The sequence below is a fragment of the Phyllostomus hastatus genome, unplaced genomic scaffold, assembly GCF_019186645.2.
Source record: "Phyllostomus hastatus isolate PE091 unplaced genomic scaffold, TTU_PhHast_1.1 phas_scaffold_200, whole genome shotgun sequence".
In the NCBI taxonomy this organism is placed as follows: domain Eukaryota; kingdom Metazoa; phylum Chordata; class Mammalia; order Chiroptera; family Phyllostomidae; genus Phyllostomus; species Phyllostomus hastatus.
Window position 1 is genome coordinate 1,487,121 of NW_025334016.1, and position 19,477 is coordinate 1,506,597.

The 19,477-nt window shown below is 38.4% G+C and overlaps 1 protein-coding gene across 1 annotated transcript in view; it reads left to right on the forward strand.

The window, feature by feature from the left end:
* Window positions 1–19,477, forward strand: part of CFAP47 (cilia and flagella associated protein 47) — a 333,438-nt gene that overhangs the window by 201,323 nt on the left and 112,638 nt on the right. Inside the window, 3 exon segments of the mRNA XM_045860609.1 lie at window positions 15,476–15,672; window positions 16,626–16,769; window positions 17,372–17,545. Of these exon segments, the coding sequence (XP_045716565.1) occupies window positions 15,476–15,672; window positions 16,626–16,769; window positions 17,372–17,545 (515 nt within the window).

Here is a 19,477-nt window from a genome sequence, read left to right on the forward strand (position 1 = left end):
ATATTGTTTAGAAACTTTATTTTATCTTTTATTGAAGATTAAAAAGGGTTTCATTCATTCAGATTTGTTTTTAAAGGATTCAAATGAATAAAGTCATCAGATTAAGTTCTTGTCCTCAGGAGGTTTATAGTCTAGTGGAAGTAACAGTATTGGACTCATAATAATCCTGATCTTCAAGTCCAACTGCTAAGTGCTTGTCTGCTTAACCTTTCAGACCATCGAGGTGTTTATTCACCTAGTTACAGAAATCATTTCAGGGCTTGAGTTGACCACAGTTGATTGAGGAAGAGAGACTTGGCAGTTTTGCTGGCATTTTGGCAAAGGATGGCTTTTTTTTCTTTCTTGCCAGGTTGGCTAAGCTGGTAAGATAAGCAAGGATAAATAAGAAGAGTCTCTAAGAATGAGGTCAGCACCAAGAAGAGCCAAGTCAAAAGGTTGAGAAAGAAAGAAATCTTCATGATTTTAGCCCATGATTTCTAGATGCTGTCATTGTAAAGGCAGCCATTCCCTTTGTACCTGCCAATTATTACATCAGTGAATTACGTCTGGGGCTTCTGCTTATTTGAGTGGGGTTTCTGACACTTACAAATGAAAGCGGTTTCAGAAATAGAGAGTCAAAAGTCTGGGCTCTTTCCACATTGCCATGATTTACTAACCCTGGCTGTGTGTGCTCCAGTGGCAGCTGGGTACCCTTGACAAAGTACAGATTCTAGGTCTGCTCTAGACCTGCTGCATCATCCCAGGTTGGAAGAGATTGAGGAACCTGTAAAAGTTCCCTCCAGGTGACTGTTGTCCTTAATCCACATATTAAGAGTCCAGGAAAGCACTGTTGCTCAGCATAAAGCCACCACTTTACGTCTCCATTTTACAACTCGAGAAAGTCAGGCCCAGAAAATTTAAGTCCCTTCAGGAGGCCGCGGAAGAGTACACATCAAGTCTCCTGAGTAAACACTAAAGTTTACTAATACTTAGTCTACTGCTGTTTGCATTATGCTATGCTGCAGAAAACCATCATGCTGTCCTTTATTCTTAGGTTCATAATTGTCTTAGTTTGAGTCCCCTAAAAATGAAGCCTGAGAATAGAAGAAAGTAGTAACGCTTTACTCAGAAGGTACAGCAGATCCAAGGCAATGAGAGTGAGAAAAAAAGAGAAACAAGGAAGCGGACAAAGGGAAGCAAAGCAATGAGTCATGCATGAGCTGCTGCTTCATTGTCTACTACTCACCCCCATGAATGACACATGCTGCCACAGGTCGTTCAGCAGGTGTCATTTTTGAAAAGCTATTTGAAAAGAAAGGCCCCTGAGCAATCACTGTGAGAGAGGAAGGAAAAGAATTTTATCTGCGTGTTCAGCTCCTGTCTCCTGGTCTTATTTGCCACATTTTACTCCGTGAAAGTTAATGGTCCTGGGCTTCAAGGTAGCATTCCCTGGCCCTGTGGGATGCCAGCTTCCGTGCCCTACCATGGTGAGAGGAGCCAGAAATCCTCTATCTGCCTGTAGCTCAGGGGTTGGCTCCATTAGTTCTGCAGGAAGTTACCGGCCATCCTCAGCCAGGGAGGAGCGTGGATGTTAGGGTGAGCATTTGAGGCTGATGGAGGTGGTGGAACCAAGGGAATCCTGGGAAGCACATACAGTGTATCCCATACATCAGTGTTGTCTGAATATTAATATCTTAAAGAATTTTAGTAGTAACACTGTCAGCAGCTTTCAAGATAGGCAATGTGCAGTTTCTTTCCCTTACGCCTACCCTCTGTGCTGACATGCCTCATCCCAGGCCTGGGGCCAGTTCTCACTGCAGACCTGGGATCTACAAGCCTATCTGGGGCTTGTAGGCCATCTGGGTTGACCGCCGCTCTCCTGTGTCATCCCTCCCCTCTCATGAGCACCATTCCAGTGTTAAATCTGACAGCGCTGGCTCCTGGTTCATATGCTGCCTGCCCTACCTGTGTTGCATCTCCCTCTATCCTGTGCAGTCCAGTATAGGCATAGGAAGAAATCTAGGCAGAAATCTATTTGATTTATTAAACCCCAGGCTGGCTGTGGCCAGACTGCCTCCCTGGGTACTGGTAGGCTCTTCCTGTCATCCAGCTTGTGGCAGACTACCCGAGGCCCTTCCAACAAGAATCTTGCCCCAGGATGTAGGATCCTGGGGCTTCTCTTGACTGTTCCATTGCCCTCTGACATCAGCCCTATCTAGTTCCCCTTTTCTCCAGTCCAAGTACCTGATTAGAATTTGACTTCTGACTTTTGAAAATCAAAGCCATGACTGTTGTTGGACTGATACATCTTTCTGATTGGACTGCCCCCTGCTGCGCGCCCTCCCATAGTCCGAGATCACAGCTTGCTCAGTTGCCAGTATGTGTCCTTTCCTAACATTTGAGGGTTTTTTGGTTTTTGTTTTTTTGTTTTTGCCAATTCCAAGTTCCTTCTATGCTGCACCTTGAAGTAATGAGACATGACTGTGTCCTATATTATCAAATAAAATATTCTGTGAGTCAAATAATCTGCTATCACCTAGTCAACATAATTGTAATATCCAAGACTTGTATATATTCTTTATCCTCATAATTTTAATATAAGCTATTTTTAGTTAGGTGACTATCTTACTTTGCCTTTATTGTTTTATATCTATGGACATAGAACTTGCCAAAAAAAAAGGTGAGCTTTTAAATTTTAAACAGTGTCTTATTCTCTCTATAGGTCTTCAAAGGTGAACATATGCTAGGCAACAATATATTTAAGGAGGCATTTAGTCCAAAATTGTATAGGCCTTTCCCCCTAGTTTATGTCCTAGAGAATGTGCTCTTCATTGGCTTGCTAACCGCTCATTCAAGCTAATTTGCACACTTAATAAATCAATCCATATGAACTTAAAAATCAACTCTCTTCAAAATGTTTTATTCTTAATACAAGACAGTTAGAGAAAGTTTATGGTATTCAGACTTGAAAATGCAAAAGCACAAAGTTAATTTGCTTTCAGCAATCCCTTGCTTCTGTCCCCATGGAAGGGTTAATTAGAAAGTGAAATCTTAGTTCTTTTCTTTTGGAAATTTTATCTTCTTAAAAATTATATGAAAATGAAAACTTTTTAGTTAAAAATACTGTCAAGCTACTACTCCATGATACACCCTCTGTTAATTTTCCATTAAATAATCCATGAAGACATATAAAAATTTAAAAGTTTAATAGCAATGGAAAGAAAAGATAACAGCCACCCATTTATATAAATCCTATGAGGAATTCTCAGTAATTACTGAGCTATTGTGGCCTGGCTGGAAAACACATTGAATATCCTCTGCCGACTCATACTCAATTAAAACATAATTTCGCTATAAAGAGCAAACAGTTTAGTCCTGTGACATGCCTTGTTCTCAGAAATTTATTGTCTACACTTACCAGAAAACTAGGCAGATGCCTCCTCATTACTGGCACATAGTGGAGGTTTTAAAATATTTTTCTAATGAATGAATATATGTGAACTAAGTTCCAAGGTGGCCCTTTATTACTACTTATTTGTTTGCATCCTTCTTGAAAAGACAACCCCCCTGGACTTCAAGTGACTATAACTGGAGGGAGAAATGTGAAGGAACATCTTTCTCTCAAGATTGTGTGGGATCTGGTGCTGGTAGCAGATGGGAAGAGTCCCAGGTTTTTGTGGTGCATGTTATTGTTGGTGGGAACAGAGTTTAATTCATTAACAGAAAGTTAATGGAATTTTCTAAAATGTAAATTTTCCCCTACATTATTTGAAAACTGCTAGTGGATGTCAGAAAATATCCTGCCTAATGAATGGATGTATTTTCCGTATAGGAAATTGACCCACAGGTATGTGCATTGAGCTACCTTCACATTTAGATCTAAGCAGTCATTGCTAAGTTAAAGGGGATGGGACTCTGTACGGGTGACCACCTAGGAAAGATAACCTTCTGCTATTTATAGGAGCAAGCGAGAGGGCAGAAGCAGGTTTTTTTAAATTTTTTAATTGTTCTTCAAGTACAGTTGTCTCCATTTTCCCCCCTCTTCTTCCCCCCACCCCACCCATCCCTACCTCCCACCCTGGATCCCACCCCGCTTTGGCTTTACCCTTGTGTCCTTTATACATGTTCCTTGACATCCCAGAAGATAATGCCAGAAGATAAAAGAGTGACACCTAAATGGGTAATAGTATAACAATAGAATGACAAAGACAAGAGATTGTGAAGAACAAGAGAAAAAGACATTTTCAAAGGAACAAGAATGATACTTAAGGCATAGTGCTGAAGCAAATTAACTGTCATTGTAGAATTTTAAATCCCAGTAAACTATCACTCAAGAGTAAAGTTGAAATAAAAATATTTTCAATCCAACAGTGAACTTGAGATGATTTAAAATTCACAGATATTTGCCAAATAAAATAAATGGAGGATCTACTTATGGGTGAGGGAAATTGAATTCGGAAGAAAGAATTGGGATGAGAGCAGCCATTAATAAAATAAGGATAAATGTGCATAAATTTCAACCAACACTGGCTATGGAAATAATAATAACAAATCATTCAAGAAGTTTAAAAACAAAGAAAATTCAACCACAAGACAGTAATATTAATTTTATAAGGAGTGGGTTATTGCCATTATAGGCATGTAAGATTCTCATATTTGGAGAGACCAGTTCTGAACTATTTTAAGATACTTTATGTAAAGTATGAATGCTGAAAATTTGGGCAAACCAAAAAATATAGAAAAAGAATGTATAATTTCTAAACCAGTAAAATGCATAAAAGGAAATAAGGAAAACTTGATGAGCCAAATAGAATTAAAAAAACAGAGAATAACTAAAAAAAGGATATAGTAAAGAGATATTAAACACAAATATATCATTACTCAAGTTAAATATAAACCAACTAAACTATAAAAGGTGATAATTTTCACAATGAAAAGTGAAATGCAGTTTTGCTTTTTTACTGCTTACAAAATTACCTGGTAAGATGTCAAAAAACCTACAATAAGTATTTACAAATCCAAAAATAGCTGACATAAATATATTGATGTTTGAATAAATAGATTTTAAAGCAAATAAGTGTATTATGTAATCCAAAAAGAAAGAATCCAATGTACAGGAAAATTTCAAACTTTCTTTTACCTGACCACATAATTTTAAAAAGTATTATAACAAAAAATTGGCAAATATGCAAGGAAAAATGAACATATCCACAATTAGAGTGGGAGATTTTATTACACATCTCTCGATAATTGAGAGATCCAGCAGACAGAATGTGGTTAGTAAGGCCCTACTAGACCTGATCAACACAATAAGGTTAGGTTTTCCTGTATCTTTTAAGTTTAACTTGGCTATGCTGGGAAAAACAGTGCACAATTCTTGCCCTTTCCTTACTTTAGTACTTTGGTACCGTTCTGTGGCCTTTCTCCTGTGCCTTTGGGGACCTGTGAGGATATACAGGAATTACCTTTCAGCAAAACCTGACAGGGTACCACAGAGCAATCTTTTCTGCTTGCAGATAATTAGAAACATCATGGGGTGAGAAATGCAGTGGTCTGAGCCATTTGGACGTGGTCAGAGAAAAAAGGTCACATGCCATTCTCTTTTAACAGCTCCCAAGCTCTCTTTTTCCTTCCTCGATTCCTATTTCCCTCTTTTATTTTTATCCTCCTACCTTGTTTTTTTCTTTATCCCTTTTCCAATCTTTTCCTCTCTTTTCACCCTTAAGTAGTATATTATTTTAGATCTTCCTGGTGCTGGAAAAGCAAAGTAGTTCAGCTTCTTTTGAAGTGATAAAGCCCATTTTAACCAATATTTCAAAAAGGGAACTTGTCCATAATTAGCATGGGTCTTTATCATTTTACATTACTGTTATTTTATTGAGTAGTATAATAAATTTGACAATATAAGCAGCTAAACCATTTCAGAAAATGGTTTTCTTGAGTAGATGATGTTACGCTACACTTTTACTAGTGAAAACATTTTACAAAATAAATCAAACACACACTAATATTTATAATTGCTGAATTTTTTTACTGTTCCTTTTTTATTGTTGTTCAGTTGCAGTGGTCCCCATTTCCCCCAATACTCTCCCTTGCTCTACCTACCCCCCACCTCCCACATTCAGTCCTCCCCCCACAGCCTTTGGCTTTGTCCATGGGTCCTTTATCCATGTTCCTTGACAACCTTTCCCTTTCTTTCCCTTGTTATCCCCCTCCCCCCTCCCCTCTGGTCACTGTCAGTTTGTTTCTTATTTCCATGTCTCTGGCTCTATTTTGCTTGCTTGTTTGTTTTGTTGATTAGGTTCCACTTATAGGTGAGATCACATGGTATTCATCTTTCACCGCCTGGCTTATTTCACTTAGCATAATACTCTCCAGTCCCTTCCATGCTGACGTGAATACTTTTTTAAAATCTGAAATCTATGCCTTCCCAAAATGTTAAAAAATAAATAAATAAATATGAAATCTATGACACACTTCGTGTTTTTGATACTACATGAAGAAAGTAATGAGCAGTGAGTACACAATGAATCTGTCACTCTCTTTACCAGAGTGTTTGTGAGGCAGATGTGCTGATAAGAACATAATAAAGGGACTGAAATGGGTAAAATTCCAACTGGTATGTGTTTGTATTTTTACTTGTAGAACAGAAAAAAAATCTAGTCTAAAACTTGGCAGTAGCAGATGGAAAGTAGGATTAGCAAATAGGCTAATAAATTCTCTGAAAATACAATTACTCATACATGAATTTGGAACAAATAAATATTTATTATAAATTAATTTGTATAAATGAACTCATATAAATATAGCTGTTCACTCTCTTGATACCTCATCTTCTGAATTAAGAGCTTCTAACCATGTTTGCCAGTAATATACTTAAATAATTAACTATAGAAGTTAATGATCAATTCACTGTATATATTTAGTCTCTTCTACATTTCCGATGCACAAAGAAACCTAAGATAAATTCATCAAATTATATTCTATAAATCCCTAGCATTCTTTTAAAGTACTTTGGTTTGGCTACACAGGGGTTGTGGATGTGAATTGGAGCTTCCAGCTTCTCATCCTACTTCAACCAGATCAACTCTATGTTAATTAGTTTCATATGTTGAGATTCTGTCTTAGGTATCATTCATACACAGGACCTCTAAACCAAAAAGTAAAATGCTTGAAAGCTACTGATTAAATCTCACTCTTTGATTTTTACAGATTAAGAAATTGAGTTGTGGAAAAAAGAAAAGTCTATCTCTGAATGGTGTGCCTCAGTTGGTTGGGCGTCGTCCCACAGAGCTAAAGGTCACTTAGTCCATTCCTAGTCCAGGGCACAATCCTGGGTTGCGGATTGGGACATGTATGAGAGGCAACTGATCCATGTTTCTCTTTCACATGGATATTTCTCTCCCTCTCTTTCTCCTTCCCTTCCTTTCTCTCTAAAAATGTCTGAGTTCTTTGCCCAAGGTCACAGGGCTCAGGAGAGGAACTAAAACTGGAAAACAGAATGTTAAATTCTCAGTTGATTGCTTCTTTCACCTTACTGTCTTATACATGTATCTTCCTTTGTAGTAAAGAGAGAGCTTGTTTCAGTAAAAGTTCAAGTGGATTTTGTCTGCCTGTATGCATGTTTTATGTAGTCTTTCCTCCTTTGCTGACCCTGGTTTGGGCTGTGTGACCTGCTTTGGCCAATGGATTATTAAGGAATATGCAGGAAGCAGATATTTGATAACCATTTGTATATTAGAGCCCCCCTTCTTTTGCTACCAGTAATTCTTCTGTATATGAAAATAGTAGGCTCATCTCATAGAAGTTTAGAGAGTTTATGGACAGACTTTCTAGATGACATCCCAATTCATGAGTGAGTCCACCCAATACCACATGAAGCAGATAAGCTTTCTGAGATGGGGTGAGGCCACAGAATCATGAGCAAATAAATTGCTCTTTCTTTAAACAATAGGTTTTGATATGGTTTGTTATGCACGGGTAGCTGATGAAAATGGTGGTATTGATTTTTATTGTTACAATCATGACCTATTCTAGGATCTGAGTATAGCATGTTTTTAAGAGTTGTTTCAAAAACTGTAGATCACACTGACTTCTTCTAGCCAATGTTATGTAAAATTAAGTATTCTTTTATTAGAGAGATTCTCTTACGTTCCTTTATTTTCCTCAGTAACTGTAATCTGATGACTTTAGATATACAGTCATACCTTGGTACTCATCAGCTTCAGAACTCGTCAAACCCTGTAATTGTCACATTTTGATGAGAAAAAATATTTCAGCACTAGGCACTTGCTCAGGACTCATCACACTTGCTAGAACTTGTGTGAGTCAACACTGCCACCCCTCAAGACAAAATGTTTCATTGTTCAGTACTCGTCAGTTTTGCCACTTGTCACGAGTTCTGGAATGAATTAACAATGAGTACCGATGTACCACTGTATTTGGTTATCTTTAATGATTGAATACTTACAACTGTCACAGTTACCAGGATCACCTGTAAAGAAAAGGCCCCAGGTGAGCACATCTGAGGAGACTAGGGATGGAAGAGACAGGTCCAGAATATCTTTAATATTTGTAATGCCCAGGTCAAAAGCATATATGAAAGCCTACATACCATATGTCTAAAATTTAAAAGTAATAAATCAAACTAACAAAGTGTTAAATAGAATATATTCTATTATTTCACATTGACAAATATTACCTTACACAAACCTGAAAGAGCCAAGTTTGAATTTAGAATTCTTGGCCGCCTCAGAGTTTTGCACTAGAATGTGACAGCACAAACTACCAGGACCCTGGCCTACTGCTAATTCTGTTTTCTTCCTTTTTTCAACTCTGACATGTGCTGTAAAGGCTCTTGTTGTACAAATAAATGTGTGGGTACCTCAGCTTGTATAACTACTATTGGCTCATATCTTCCCCTTAATAGCCACCTCTTAGTTACTGGGAGTAACTTCAATCCTGGGAGTCTCACAGTGGGAGGGCTGACATTGGGAAAAGTCCTGTGCAAGCACTGGAGATGGGATCAAAGCACTATGAGTTGGGGATTACAGTATCCCATGAACTTGGAATATGGCTTGGGCTCGGTTCCATGTAGGCCTGTCTGCTTGGGCTTATGTACTCCTTGCACATGTAGATAGACAGTGTCAGAGAAGATTCAGAGCCCAGGACAGGAAGCTCCCTTTCCTGTATGTACAGGTATGTGTCAGGTTGGGGAACCCCAGACCCTAAGGCCAGGTCTCAAGATCGGTAGTTTCAGAAGTGATCCCAGGAACCATAGGTGGGGAGTGTGAGAAAGTAAGAGATAGCAAAAAGATGCAGCCAATTCAGAGAGTGTAACTGAACCGTTGATAATATGAGCTATTTGGTTTCAATTTCACTGGGGATCTCTAGGAGTTAGTGGAGAATTCACCCCAGAGTTACTCTAACCAAAAGACAAAGAAGGTGGGTAATTTTTTTACCCATATGTTACATAATTTATTGAGGACTGCAGTTGTAGGCATTGTCACTTCTGGCCTGATACATGTGAGCTGCCTCCTGTGACCACAGTAAGCCCTCAAGAAGAATGTCACAGTTTTCCATAACACTATTGACCTACAGGGAAGATTTAAATGAAAGAGGACATGGCAGGACGCAGATAGCATCTGTTGCAGTGAAGAATTGGAAAGGACTTTGAGAAAACATATTCCTTAGAGAGTAATAGTATGGTGGCACAATATGGCCAGTAAAATTTCCACATTTCTACAAATCAAGATAATTTTCACCTCTACTATTTTACATCTATGGAAATGTGGATACTAGCTGATGTACACCTTCATCTAGAAGCAACTTCTTGTTAGTACTATATGATTGTATTCCTGCTTATGTTTCTTGCATGAATCAATGAACTTATTTCATATGTTTAAGAAAAAGAAACAGCCCTGGCTGGCATAGCTCAATGGATTGAGCTCGGGCTGCACACCAAAGTGTCGCAGGTTCGATTCCCAGTCAGGGCACATGCCTGGGTTGCAGGCCATGGCCCCCAGCAACCGCACATTGATGTTTCTCTCTCTCTCTCTTTCTCCCTCCCTTCCCTCTCTAAAAAAATAAATGAATAAAATCTAAAAAAAAACTTAAAAAAAGAAAAAGAAACAAATACTGTTTTTACCAATATATCTCCATAAACAGAACCATCTTTCATCCGTATCCCACATTATAGTGGATTTGGTTTTGGACTTGTAAGGGAGAGGGGCTGGCACAGTGCATTCCTTAGGGTCTTTACTCATGAACGTTTCATGAGATGGAAAATGTGCACTTAAGAATCTCCTGTCAACAAATTTTACATACCAAAACCTCATTGCATCTAAATGTACCAAGGTAAAATGTTTGAAATATCAAGGAAAAGTACAGAAATAAAATGCAATTGGTAAATAAAAAAAAAAAGAATGACCTTGGCTTTCACTTTTGACTCAATATCATTAAGAAAGGAATATGTTTAGGAAAAAGAACAGTGTGTAACACAAAGCTTTTAACAGATGCTTTACACTTGAACTTGTGCATTTCAATTGTTGTTTACTATTAAATAGATATTCTTTATTCTTTATTTTTGCTGAAAATAATTATTGTTGAATTGCTTAAATTTCCTATACTAAGCACTTTAATTTTCTTTAAATTACTTAATCTAAGAATTTTCATTTCAGTCTCTTCATGCAAGACAAAAATGGGGTTTCATTATTTCTGTTAATAAAATAACAGATTTTTGTCAAATCATTATCTCACCAGGTTTATTCTAATGATGTTGCCACAACAAAAACACTTCTTTCAGAAGGGAAGTAATCAGTGAATAACTTATGATAAAGTGTGCCTAGAGCCCTTTGGACAAGAGGAAATTTTACTCTAAATTTTTTTAAAATATATTTTATTGATTATGCTATTACAGTTGTCCCATTTCCCCCTTCACTCCCCTCCAATCTGTATACCCTCTCCCACCCACATTCCCCCCCTTTAGTTCATGTCCATGTGTCATAAGTTCTTTAGCTTCTACATTTCCCATACTATTCTTGCCCTCCTCCTGTCTATTTTCTACCTACAATCTATGCTACTTATTCTCTGTGCCTTTTCCTATTCTCTCCTCCTCCCAATCCCCTGTTGCTAACCCTCCATGTGATCTCCATTTCTGTGGTTCTGTTCCTGTTCTACTTGTTTGCTTAGTTTCTTTTGGTTTTGTTTTAGGTGTGGTTGTTAATAATTGTGAGTTTGCTGTCATTTTACTATAAATGGTTTTTAAATCTTCTTTTCTTAGATAAGTCCCTTTAACATTTCATAAAATAAGGGCTTGGTGATGATGAACTCCTTTAACTTGACCTTATCTGAGAAGCACTTTATCTGCCCTTCCATTCTAAATGAAAGCTTTGCTGGATAGAGCAATCTGGGATGTAGGTCCTTGCCTTTCATGACTTGGAATACTTCTTTCTAGCCCTTTCTTGCCTGTAAGGTCTCTTTTGAGAAATCAGCTGACAGTCTGATGGGAACTCCTTTGTAGGTGACTGTCCCCTTATCTCTTGCTGCTTCTAGGATTCTCTCCTTCATTTTTACCTTGGCTAATGTAATGATGATGTGCCTTAATGTGTTCCTTCTTGGGTCCAATTTCTTTCAGACTCTTTGAGCTTCCTGGACTTCCTGGAAGTCTATTTCCTTTGCCAGAATGGAGAAGTTCTCCTTTATTATTTGTTCAAATAAGTTTGCAATTTCTGGCTCTTCCTCTTCTCCTTCTGGTACCCCTATAATTCGGATGTTGGAACATTTAAAGATGTCCTGGAGGTTCCAAAGCTTCTCTTCATTTTTTTTGAATTCTTATTTCTCCATTCTTTCCTGTTCGGTTGTTTCTTTTTTCCTTCTAGTCCATGCTATTGTTTTGAGTCCTTGTTTCCTTCCCATCACTATTGGTTCCCTGTGCATTTTTCTTCATTTTTCTTATTGTAGCCTGCATTTGTTCATCTAATCTGTGACCAAAATCAACCAATTCTGTGAGCATCCTGATCACCAGTGTTTTGAACTGTGCATCTGATAGGTTGGCTATCTCTCGGTCGCTTAAAAGGATGGGTTCTGGGGCTTTGATTTGTTCTTCTGTTTGAGCCATCTCTCTTTCTCTTTCTCTCTCTCTCTCTCTCTCTCTCTCTCTCTCTCTCTCTCTCTTTTTTTTTTTTTTTTTGGTCTGGTCTAGTCTGTTACAGTAAGGGTCGGAGCCTTAGGTGTTCACCAGGGCTGGGCACCCCAGTCACTGGGTTGTGACGTTGTATGTGGGGGCAGGGTCGAGAGGGAACAATGGCGGTTGCTCCATTCTCTGTGGGACCTCAGTTCCCTCTGCTGCTTCCTCCCAGCAAACTGGACCCCTCTGGTGCCAATTCCCCATGTGGGTGGGCTTCTGCATGCCGTGTGACCCTCTAAGTACCTCCCCTGTGGGTGTCTCTCCATGAGCCTCAACTCCCACAGGTGACCTCAATCAGTGTCCTGAGGCTCTATTTCACAGTGCTGGGATCCTGGGTTGTGTGCACTGCCTTGCTTTACAATTGCCGCCTCACTGGGTCTGCTGGCTGCCAGTTGCCACCCCTGGGCTGGGGTCTGCCAGCTGCTGCCTACGCACTCAGGGTCCACTTGCTGCGGTCTTGTGTGCCCTGGATGCCTTATGCACCCAGTCCCACCACTCTCTGCTCTCCAAGCCTTGACCTACACCTGGCTGCTTGTCTCTGCCCCTCCTACTGGTCTGGATGTACGGGTCTAATTCAACTTCTCGGTTGTCTGACTTCCATTCAGATCAATTTTCTGTCATTTCTGGATGTTATTCTGTTTCTAAATTGTTGTTGTCCCTATTTTGGTTGTGCGTGGAGGTAAGGTGCGTCCACCTATGCCTCCATCTTGGCCGGAAGTCCCCTAAAATTTGATTTGTTCTTGAAAAGGATGCAATAAAAATAACACTCTGACAGACTTTGTCTCCTCCTTAGACCAGCTGAGAATCTTGGAATTTGGTTAGATGTAACATAGATTTCCAATATGATCCATTAACATTGTGTTTGAATATACAGTGTGTAAATACAATACATGACATACAGCAATATACAGCATGCAATATATGCCATATAATACATAACTAATATATTTTATAATATATAGTACATCACATGTAACTTATAGCACACATACAGATCTTCAATTTATTTGAAAAATGATTGAAAGCAATTATTGTTCTTGCAGGAGGGGCTGATTTTCTTGGTGTACAAACTTCAGTGTGCTTGGAAACAAATTTGCCATTTTTAATATTTGTGTTATTAAATGCAGGTCAATTGAAATTATTACCAATTAATGTCATAATGTTACAGGGTGCAGCCAAGAGGGGGGACCCCACATAGGCATTTGAAATGGGGTCCAGAACTCAAGGTATTCAGGAAATATTAAGATGTCCTCACCGCCCCCCCGACAGGTGTAGGTTGGGGGAAGGGACACATGGAGCAGGGCCATTGAGAGCTGTTTCGCATAGCAACAGCCTTGCAGCTAACCTCTGGCGTGGTCATTTAACACATCTATAACCTTTAACTTGTTACATAGATATGTTAAATAGCTGCTGCCATGCTCTGAGCCAGGGGGATGGAAGTAAATTCCCCACCAAGATGTAACTGGGGGCAGGTCCCCCGAGTTACAGCGCCTGCATGGGAGCTTGGAGATGATTGGCTCCAGGACATGGGGCCACACCTGCCCATACTCATGATGGAAGTCCAGTAAAGCTAGAAGGATATGAGTTCTGGCATGTGAGGCCAATTGTAGGAGGAGTTGGAAATGGGGCTGCAGAGGGAGACTGGCGTGGGGATTTAAACCCAGGTGCAGCAGCCATTAGAGAGAACCACACATCTTTAGCAGAGTGGGGATAGCAGAGTGGGGACTCCCGCAGCCCCGCGAGAGAGAATCACCATGCAGCTTTAGCAGAGAACCGCCACTCGGCTTTGGCAGAGTGGTGACATGCCCCCCTACCCCCCCGTGGCCCTGAGTGGAGAGAACCATGCGGTTTTGACTGAGTGGGAACTCCTGGGGCCCTGGGAGAGAGGACCATGTGGCTGGAGCAGTGGAGAGAGAACCACATGGCTTTGCCAGAGTGGGGACCCCCACAGCTTTAGAAGAAGGAACCACGACCCAGCTTTAGCAGAGATCCCGGCAACACAGCTGATAGTGCCGGGAACCGAGGGAGGCTTACCAGCCTAGCATGGATTACTGGGAAGAACTGGGGACTGCCTGAGCCATGGACTTCTATTTCCTTTCCTGAGATACAGTACTCTGGACTGGGCAAAGGGGAAAGGAAGGACTGTGTCTGTGTGTGGGTGTTTTAAGGGACTTTAGGATTTTGATGAAGACATTAGGTCACTACTTTAAGTCTGTATACCATTAAATAAAATTTCCTTTCCTTTTCACGAATCTCTGGCATTGAGAGAGATATCTTTCCTATAGGTGGCGGACATAACAGACCTGGGGTTTTCTTTCCGGTAATAGTATATTGTCCCAGGCCCCCCTTGTTGTTCTGTAACAATAATATCTGTCTGGTCCATTGGTTGATAAGCTTGGTTCATTTTCTTGGTTTGAGAGAACTTTGCAGAATTAGGCTTCTAAATATTTTTTATCATTTGTTTTTTCATGTACTACTTAAATACTTTGGCATTAGTTGAAATTTCTGTTATATTCTTATACTGCATCCTACTTTAGAGTTGAGAGGTTTTTATAATGGCTTTCTCATTTTATGGAGAATAAGAAAATGCTGATCTTCTCAGAAAAAGTAGTATTGCTTGGAAGGAAGGGGCCAACATAGATAGCATACCCATCATAAGAAATGATATTACCAATTAACTTAAGGTAAATGGCATAACAAGGTGATATGAGAAGTATTAATTAGACATAGTTCTTTGTGCTTCCTTAGATTATTAACTAAGAAAAAATTTTTTCTATCTGTTGGTCAAGTTGCAAATTATTTTGATATGGGACAGAGCACCCATAAGTCCAGAAATCTGGAAAACAATAATGCTTACCAAATATTCCAAATATCTGTCTTATTTCTTAGCTCCCATTCAGTTAGATAGAGCCATATGACTAGTTCTGGCAAACTAAATGTAATTTGTGATACTTTGGGGCTGAGCATTGAAAAGTCAGTCCATGAACACACTCACAACCACTCCTCTTCACCTGACCTGTCAGGGAAGGAGGACAGGTATTTCTGATGATACATCTTTCACAGCATGGGTCCCTGAATGACTTTATGGAGCAGACCCTCCTCTGACCTATGAATGACCTATTTGTCATTGACAAATAAAGTTGCTTGTTATGCCATGAAGATTTAAAGGTAGTGTGTTACCTTGTCATAAACCAGTCTCTTCTAGATTATACAATTAAATGCAGTAATATTAAACATTGCTTTACCCCAAATGATTTTAGGATGTATGCCATTTAAAATAATTCAACTATTTTTAAATTATTTTCATAGTTCCAGATGGATCTTTTGTAATTTCTTTACGATTTACTCCTGCACCTCCTGGGCGCTACCCTTGCCAAATTTTGTTGGTGTCAAACTATGATGTACGTCTGTATTATGTTGAAGGTGTGGTGGCTGATGAGTATCCAGCCACTGGAATTAAATTTGAAACACCCACATTTCAAACCCTTACCCAGAAAATTCCAATAGTAAGTACGAACATTTTTTTTTGTATTTTTCTTCATTCTCACTACCACCATCTCAATTAAAGTGTTCCAAAGTCTCATCTTGAACTATTATTGATTTCTAAATGCATTATCAGTTCCTGTTTATTTCTCTACATTGAAGTCAGAGCTTTATTCCTGAATATAAATGTCATTGTGTTACTCACCTGATTAATCACTTTGTGTAAAAAAATTAAGGGGATCTCTTTGTGTAAAAAAATTAACTTTAACTTCCTTAACCTATCATCAAATTCCCACTCAAAAACTATGCCTCCTGGCTCCACGAAGCAGACTAATGGACTCTCTGATCACTCTGCTCCAAATTCATTTGTTATCTTGATGCTATTAAGATGAGTTTATGGACACTAAGAACAACGATTGGCTGTATCTTAGCTATCTATCACTCAAAGTGATCATATAGCATAAAAGAAGGTAATATAATTATAAGGAATTTTGAATTTTTGACTGATAAATTGTCTTTTATTTGTTTAATTATTAAAGATATAACAGAAGTCTGCTCAAAGCACAAAACCTTGCTCTGATGACATATGTAACCTTTGCTATGCAAGCAATCTACAGTTAGAACACTTTTTTGTGGCCAATTACTAGGAGTAAAATGTGTAACCCCCAAGACAATTTTATCATTTAAACCCCTAATAAGTCCAACAAGGGAATATTTCTTTAGATGTCAATAATCCATGGATCAACCTGTTAGGCAAGGCTCCTGTATGACACTGAACGAGCATATAGTCATTCTTGTGCCTCATGTTCACATTTTTGATAGTTGTTCTTAACAAATATGACTTTCAAATGGAGATTCTTAAGAGATAGACTCAAAAATACAATATATGATTTTATGAAAACCACCAAGAATTAATATGTAATTCAACTTCATAAATATCTCTCTGATATTTATCTACCTTTCTCATGCTTTTTAGACTAATAGAACCAAGAAGGAATGCAAATATCGTGTGACTATAGAAGGAGAAACATTTGATGGACCTCCTGAAGTATCTGTTAGACCAGGAGAAACTTTAGAGTACCCTCTCACATTCAAACCTGTTTTGGAACGTGAGGTTATGGTATGAACTCATCGATACTATTTACCTAGTGTTAGTGTGTCAATAAAACAATGTATTACATTAACCTATATAATTTATGGTAAATCTTTTTTCAGATAAGTTATATTTTCATGAATTTGATCATTTGTGTTCACTCTGCTTGAAACTCTAATAAATGTTTTAGTTTGAGAGCTAAACATTGTGAAAATTGCAATGCCATTGGCTGCCATTACTTATATCTAGATTATTTTTATATAAAATGTGTAAAAAATAAAATCATTGCTCCTATTGTTTTTATTCATTAAGGAAGTTAGTATTTCAGAAATTAGTTTCTGAAGACATATTTATTTGACAAGGATGTAAACACTCATGTACTTGCCATGTAACAGAATGCCTATCTAAACTCTGTATTTAGAAAAAGTAAAGAGAAATAGTGAGACTTTCACAGGAAAGTCATCTTAGTCTTTCAGCTGAGGTACTGTACCTAAACTAGAAGAGTAAATGGCTGACACCTCTGTGAATGCTCATTTCATTACTCAGATTCAAGATTAATAGGCCAGTAGAGGTTGTATGGCATCCAACTGTGACTCCTAAGGAGCTGAAATTTGGTTTATTTGTCACAGGGCAAACTTACTGTAGAAAATAAAACAGATGGTATGGAGCATATCTTTGCCTTGAAAGGGATTGGCAAAAGACCCGTGGCCTTGGAACGCATCGTTGCAAACTGTAATGTGGGAGTCCAAGAAGATAGAACCATAATGGTGCCTAATTATGAAAAGGACATGGTAATATACAAGGTAAGATTTTTTTTTAGTGGGAGTATTTTGAGTTATATGAACATTTAAATCATTAACTTATATTTAACTAGGTGAAACAATGACACTAAAGAATATTTAGAATTCTACTTTTTATTAGTCTAACAGGTATTAAGTTTCATTGCAATTATAAAGCTGAATTAGTTCTGAACAAGTTTCATTTCTAAGTATTAGTATATAATCATAAGACATATTAAAATCTACTTGAGTCATGTGTATTTTCACTTGTAGAAATTGTACTAAATAATACAAGGTATTTTCAAAAGAATTTTAAACATGTTTTGTAATTTTAATGTGAAACCTATAAACACAAAATTCCAAAAATGTATTCTGTCTTTTTACCAGTGTGAATAATATTCACATTTCTTCATGTGAAGAAATGCATAATTATTTGCATGTTTATTTTTTATGAGTTTTACACTTAGCTCTCCTTGCTAGATTTGTTTCAGCCAATCACAAAATAAATGTTCTACTCCCCACTCCCATATTGATCTACAAATTATTGTGTGCTCAATAGAATCCTTGAAAGAAGTTTCAAATATCTATCCATCACAGGCATCTGAATTCAGTTTTAGAGGATACTGCCAAAGTTTGGAAATTCTCAGGATTTACCTTCTGCTTTTTTCCATATATGTATTATTTATTTTTTATTTTTTATTTCTTTAATTGTTGTTCAAGTACAGTTTTCTGCCCTTTACCCCCATCCCATCCTACCCCCAGCGCTCCCCACCTCCCTTTCATCTTCACTCCCCCCCCCACCCCTGTTGTTATTGTCCATGTGTCCTTTACACTAGTTCCTTCAAACCCTTGCTCTCTTCTCCTGAAATTCCCTCTCCTCTCCCCTCTGGTCATTGTCAGCCTGTTCTCTATTTCAGTGTCTTTGGTTATGTTTTGCTTGTTTCTTTGTTTTGTTGATTAGGTTCCTGTTAAAGGTGAGATCATATGGTATTTGTCTTTCACCACCTGGCTTATTTCGCTTAGCATAATGCTTTCCAGTTCCATCTATGCTATAGCAAAGGGTAGTAGCTCCTTCTTTCTTTCTGCTGCATAGAATTCCATTGTGTCAATATACCGTAGTTTTTTGATCCATTCATTTACTGATGGGCACCTAGGTTGCTTCCAGCACTTGGCTATTGTAAATTGTGCTGCTATGAACATTGGGGTGCATAGGTTCTTTTGGATTGGTAGTTCAGGGTTCTTAGGATATAATCCTAGCAGTGGAATTGCTGGGTCAAAAGGCAGATCCATTTTTAGTTTTCTGAGAAAATTCCATACTGTTTTCCATAGTGGTTGTACCAGTCTGTAATCCCACCATACCCTCTGCTTTTTTTATGATCTTGGAAAATATGTGCTTTGGTTTTCTTCTTCTTTCCTTGCTGGGTTGCAGATGGAATCAATATTATGAACACAAATCTCTTTTTGTCATTCCTCTGCTAAAACTCTTCCATGTCACCTCTTCCCTTCAGGATGCAGTACATACTCCTCAAAGTGGCTTTTACTGTCCTTTAAAAGCTTATCTGCTCAGCTTCATGTCTTACCACTTTTGGCTCCAGCAACACTTAGGCCTTTGTATGTGAACATTTCCTTTTGCTACCATCTGGAAATCTCAGTCCAACTCCCTATCTTCCATGTCCTTGTGTTTGTCTAACTCCTTTTCATTGTCTAGGACAAGTTCTAGATGACACTTTTAAAAAAATCCTTCCCTATTCCCATAAACCTGGAGTAAATACCATTCATGTGCTTCCACAGCATTTTTGTACCTGTTTCACCATCATACATGCCTCATATTGCTATTGCCTGTTTATTATTCTCCACCAGATTATAAACTGTGGGAAAAGGGCATGTCTCTCTTATCCATAGTTTTATAACTAGCATAAATCCATAGTGTCAAGCACATAATAGTTTTAAAGGAAG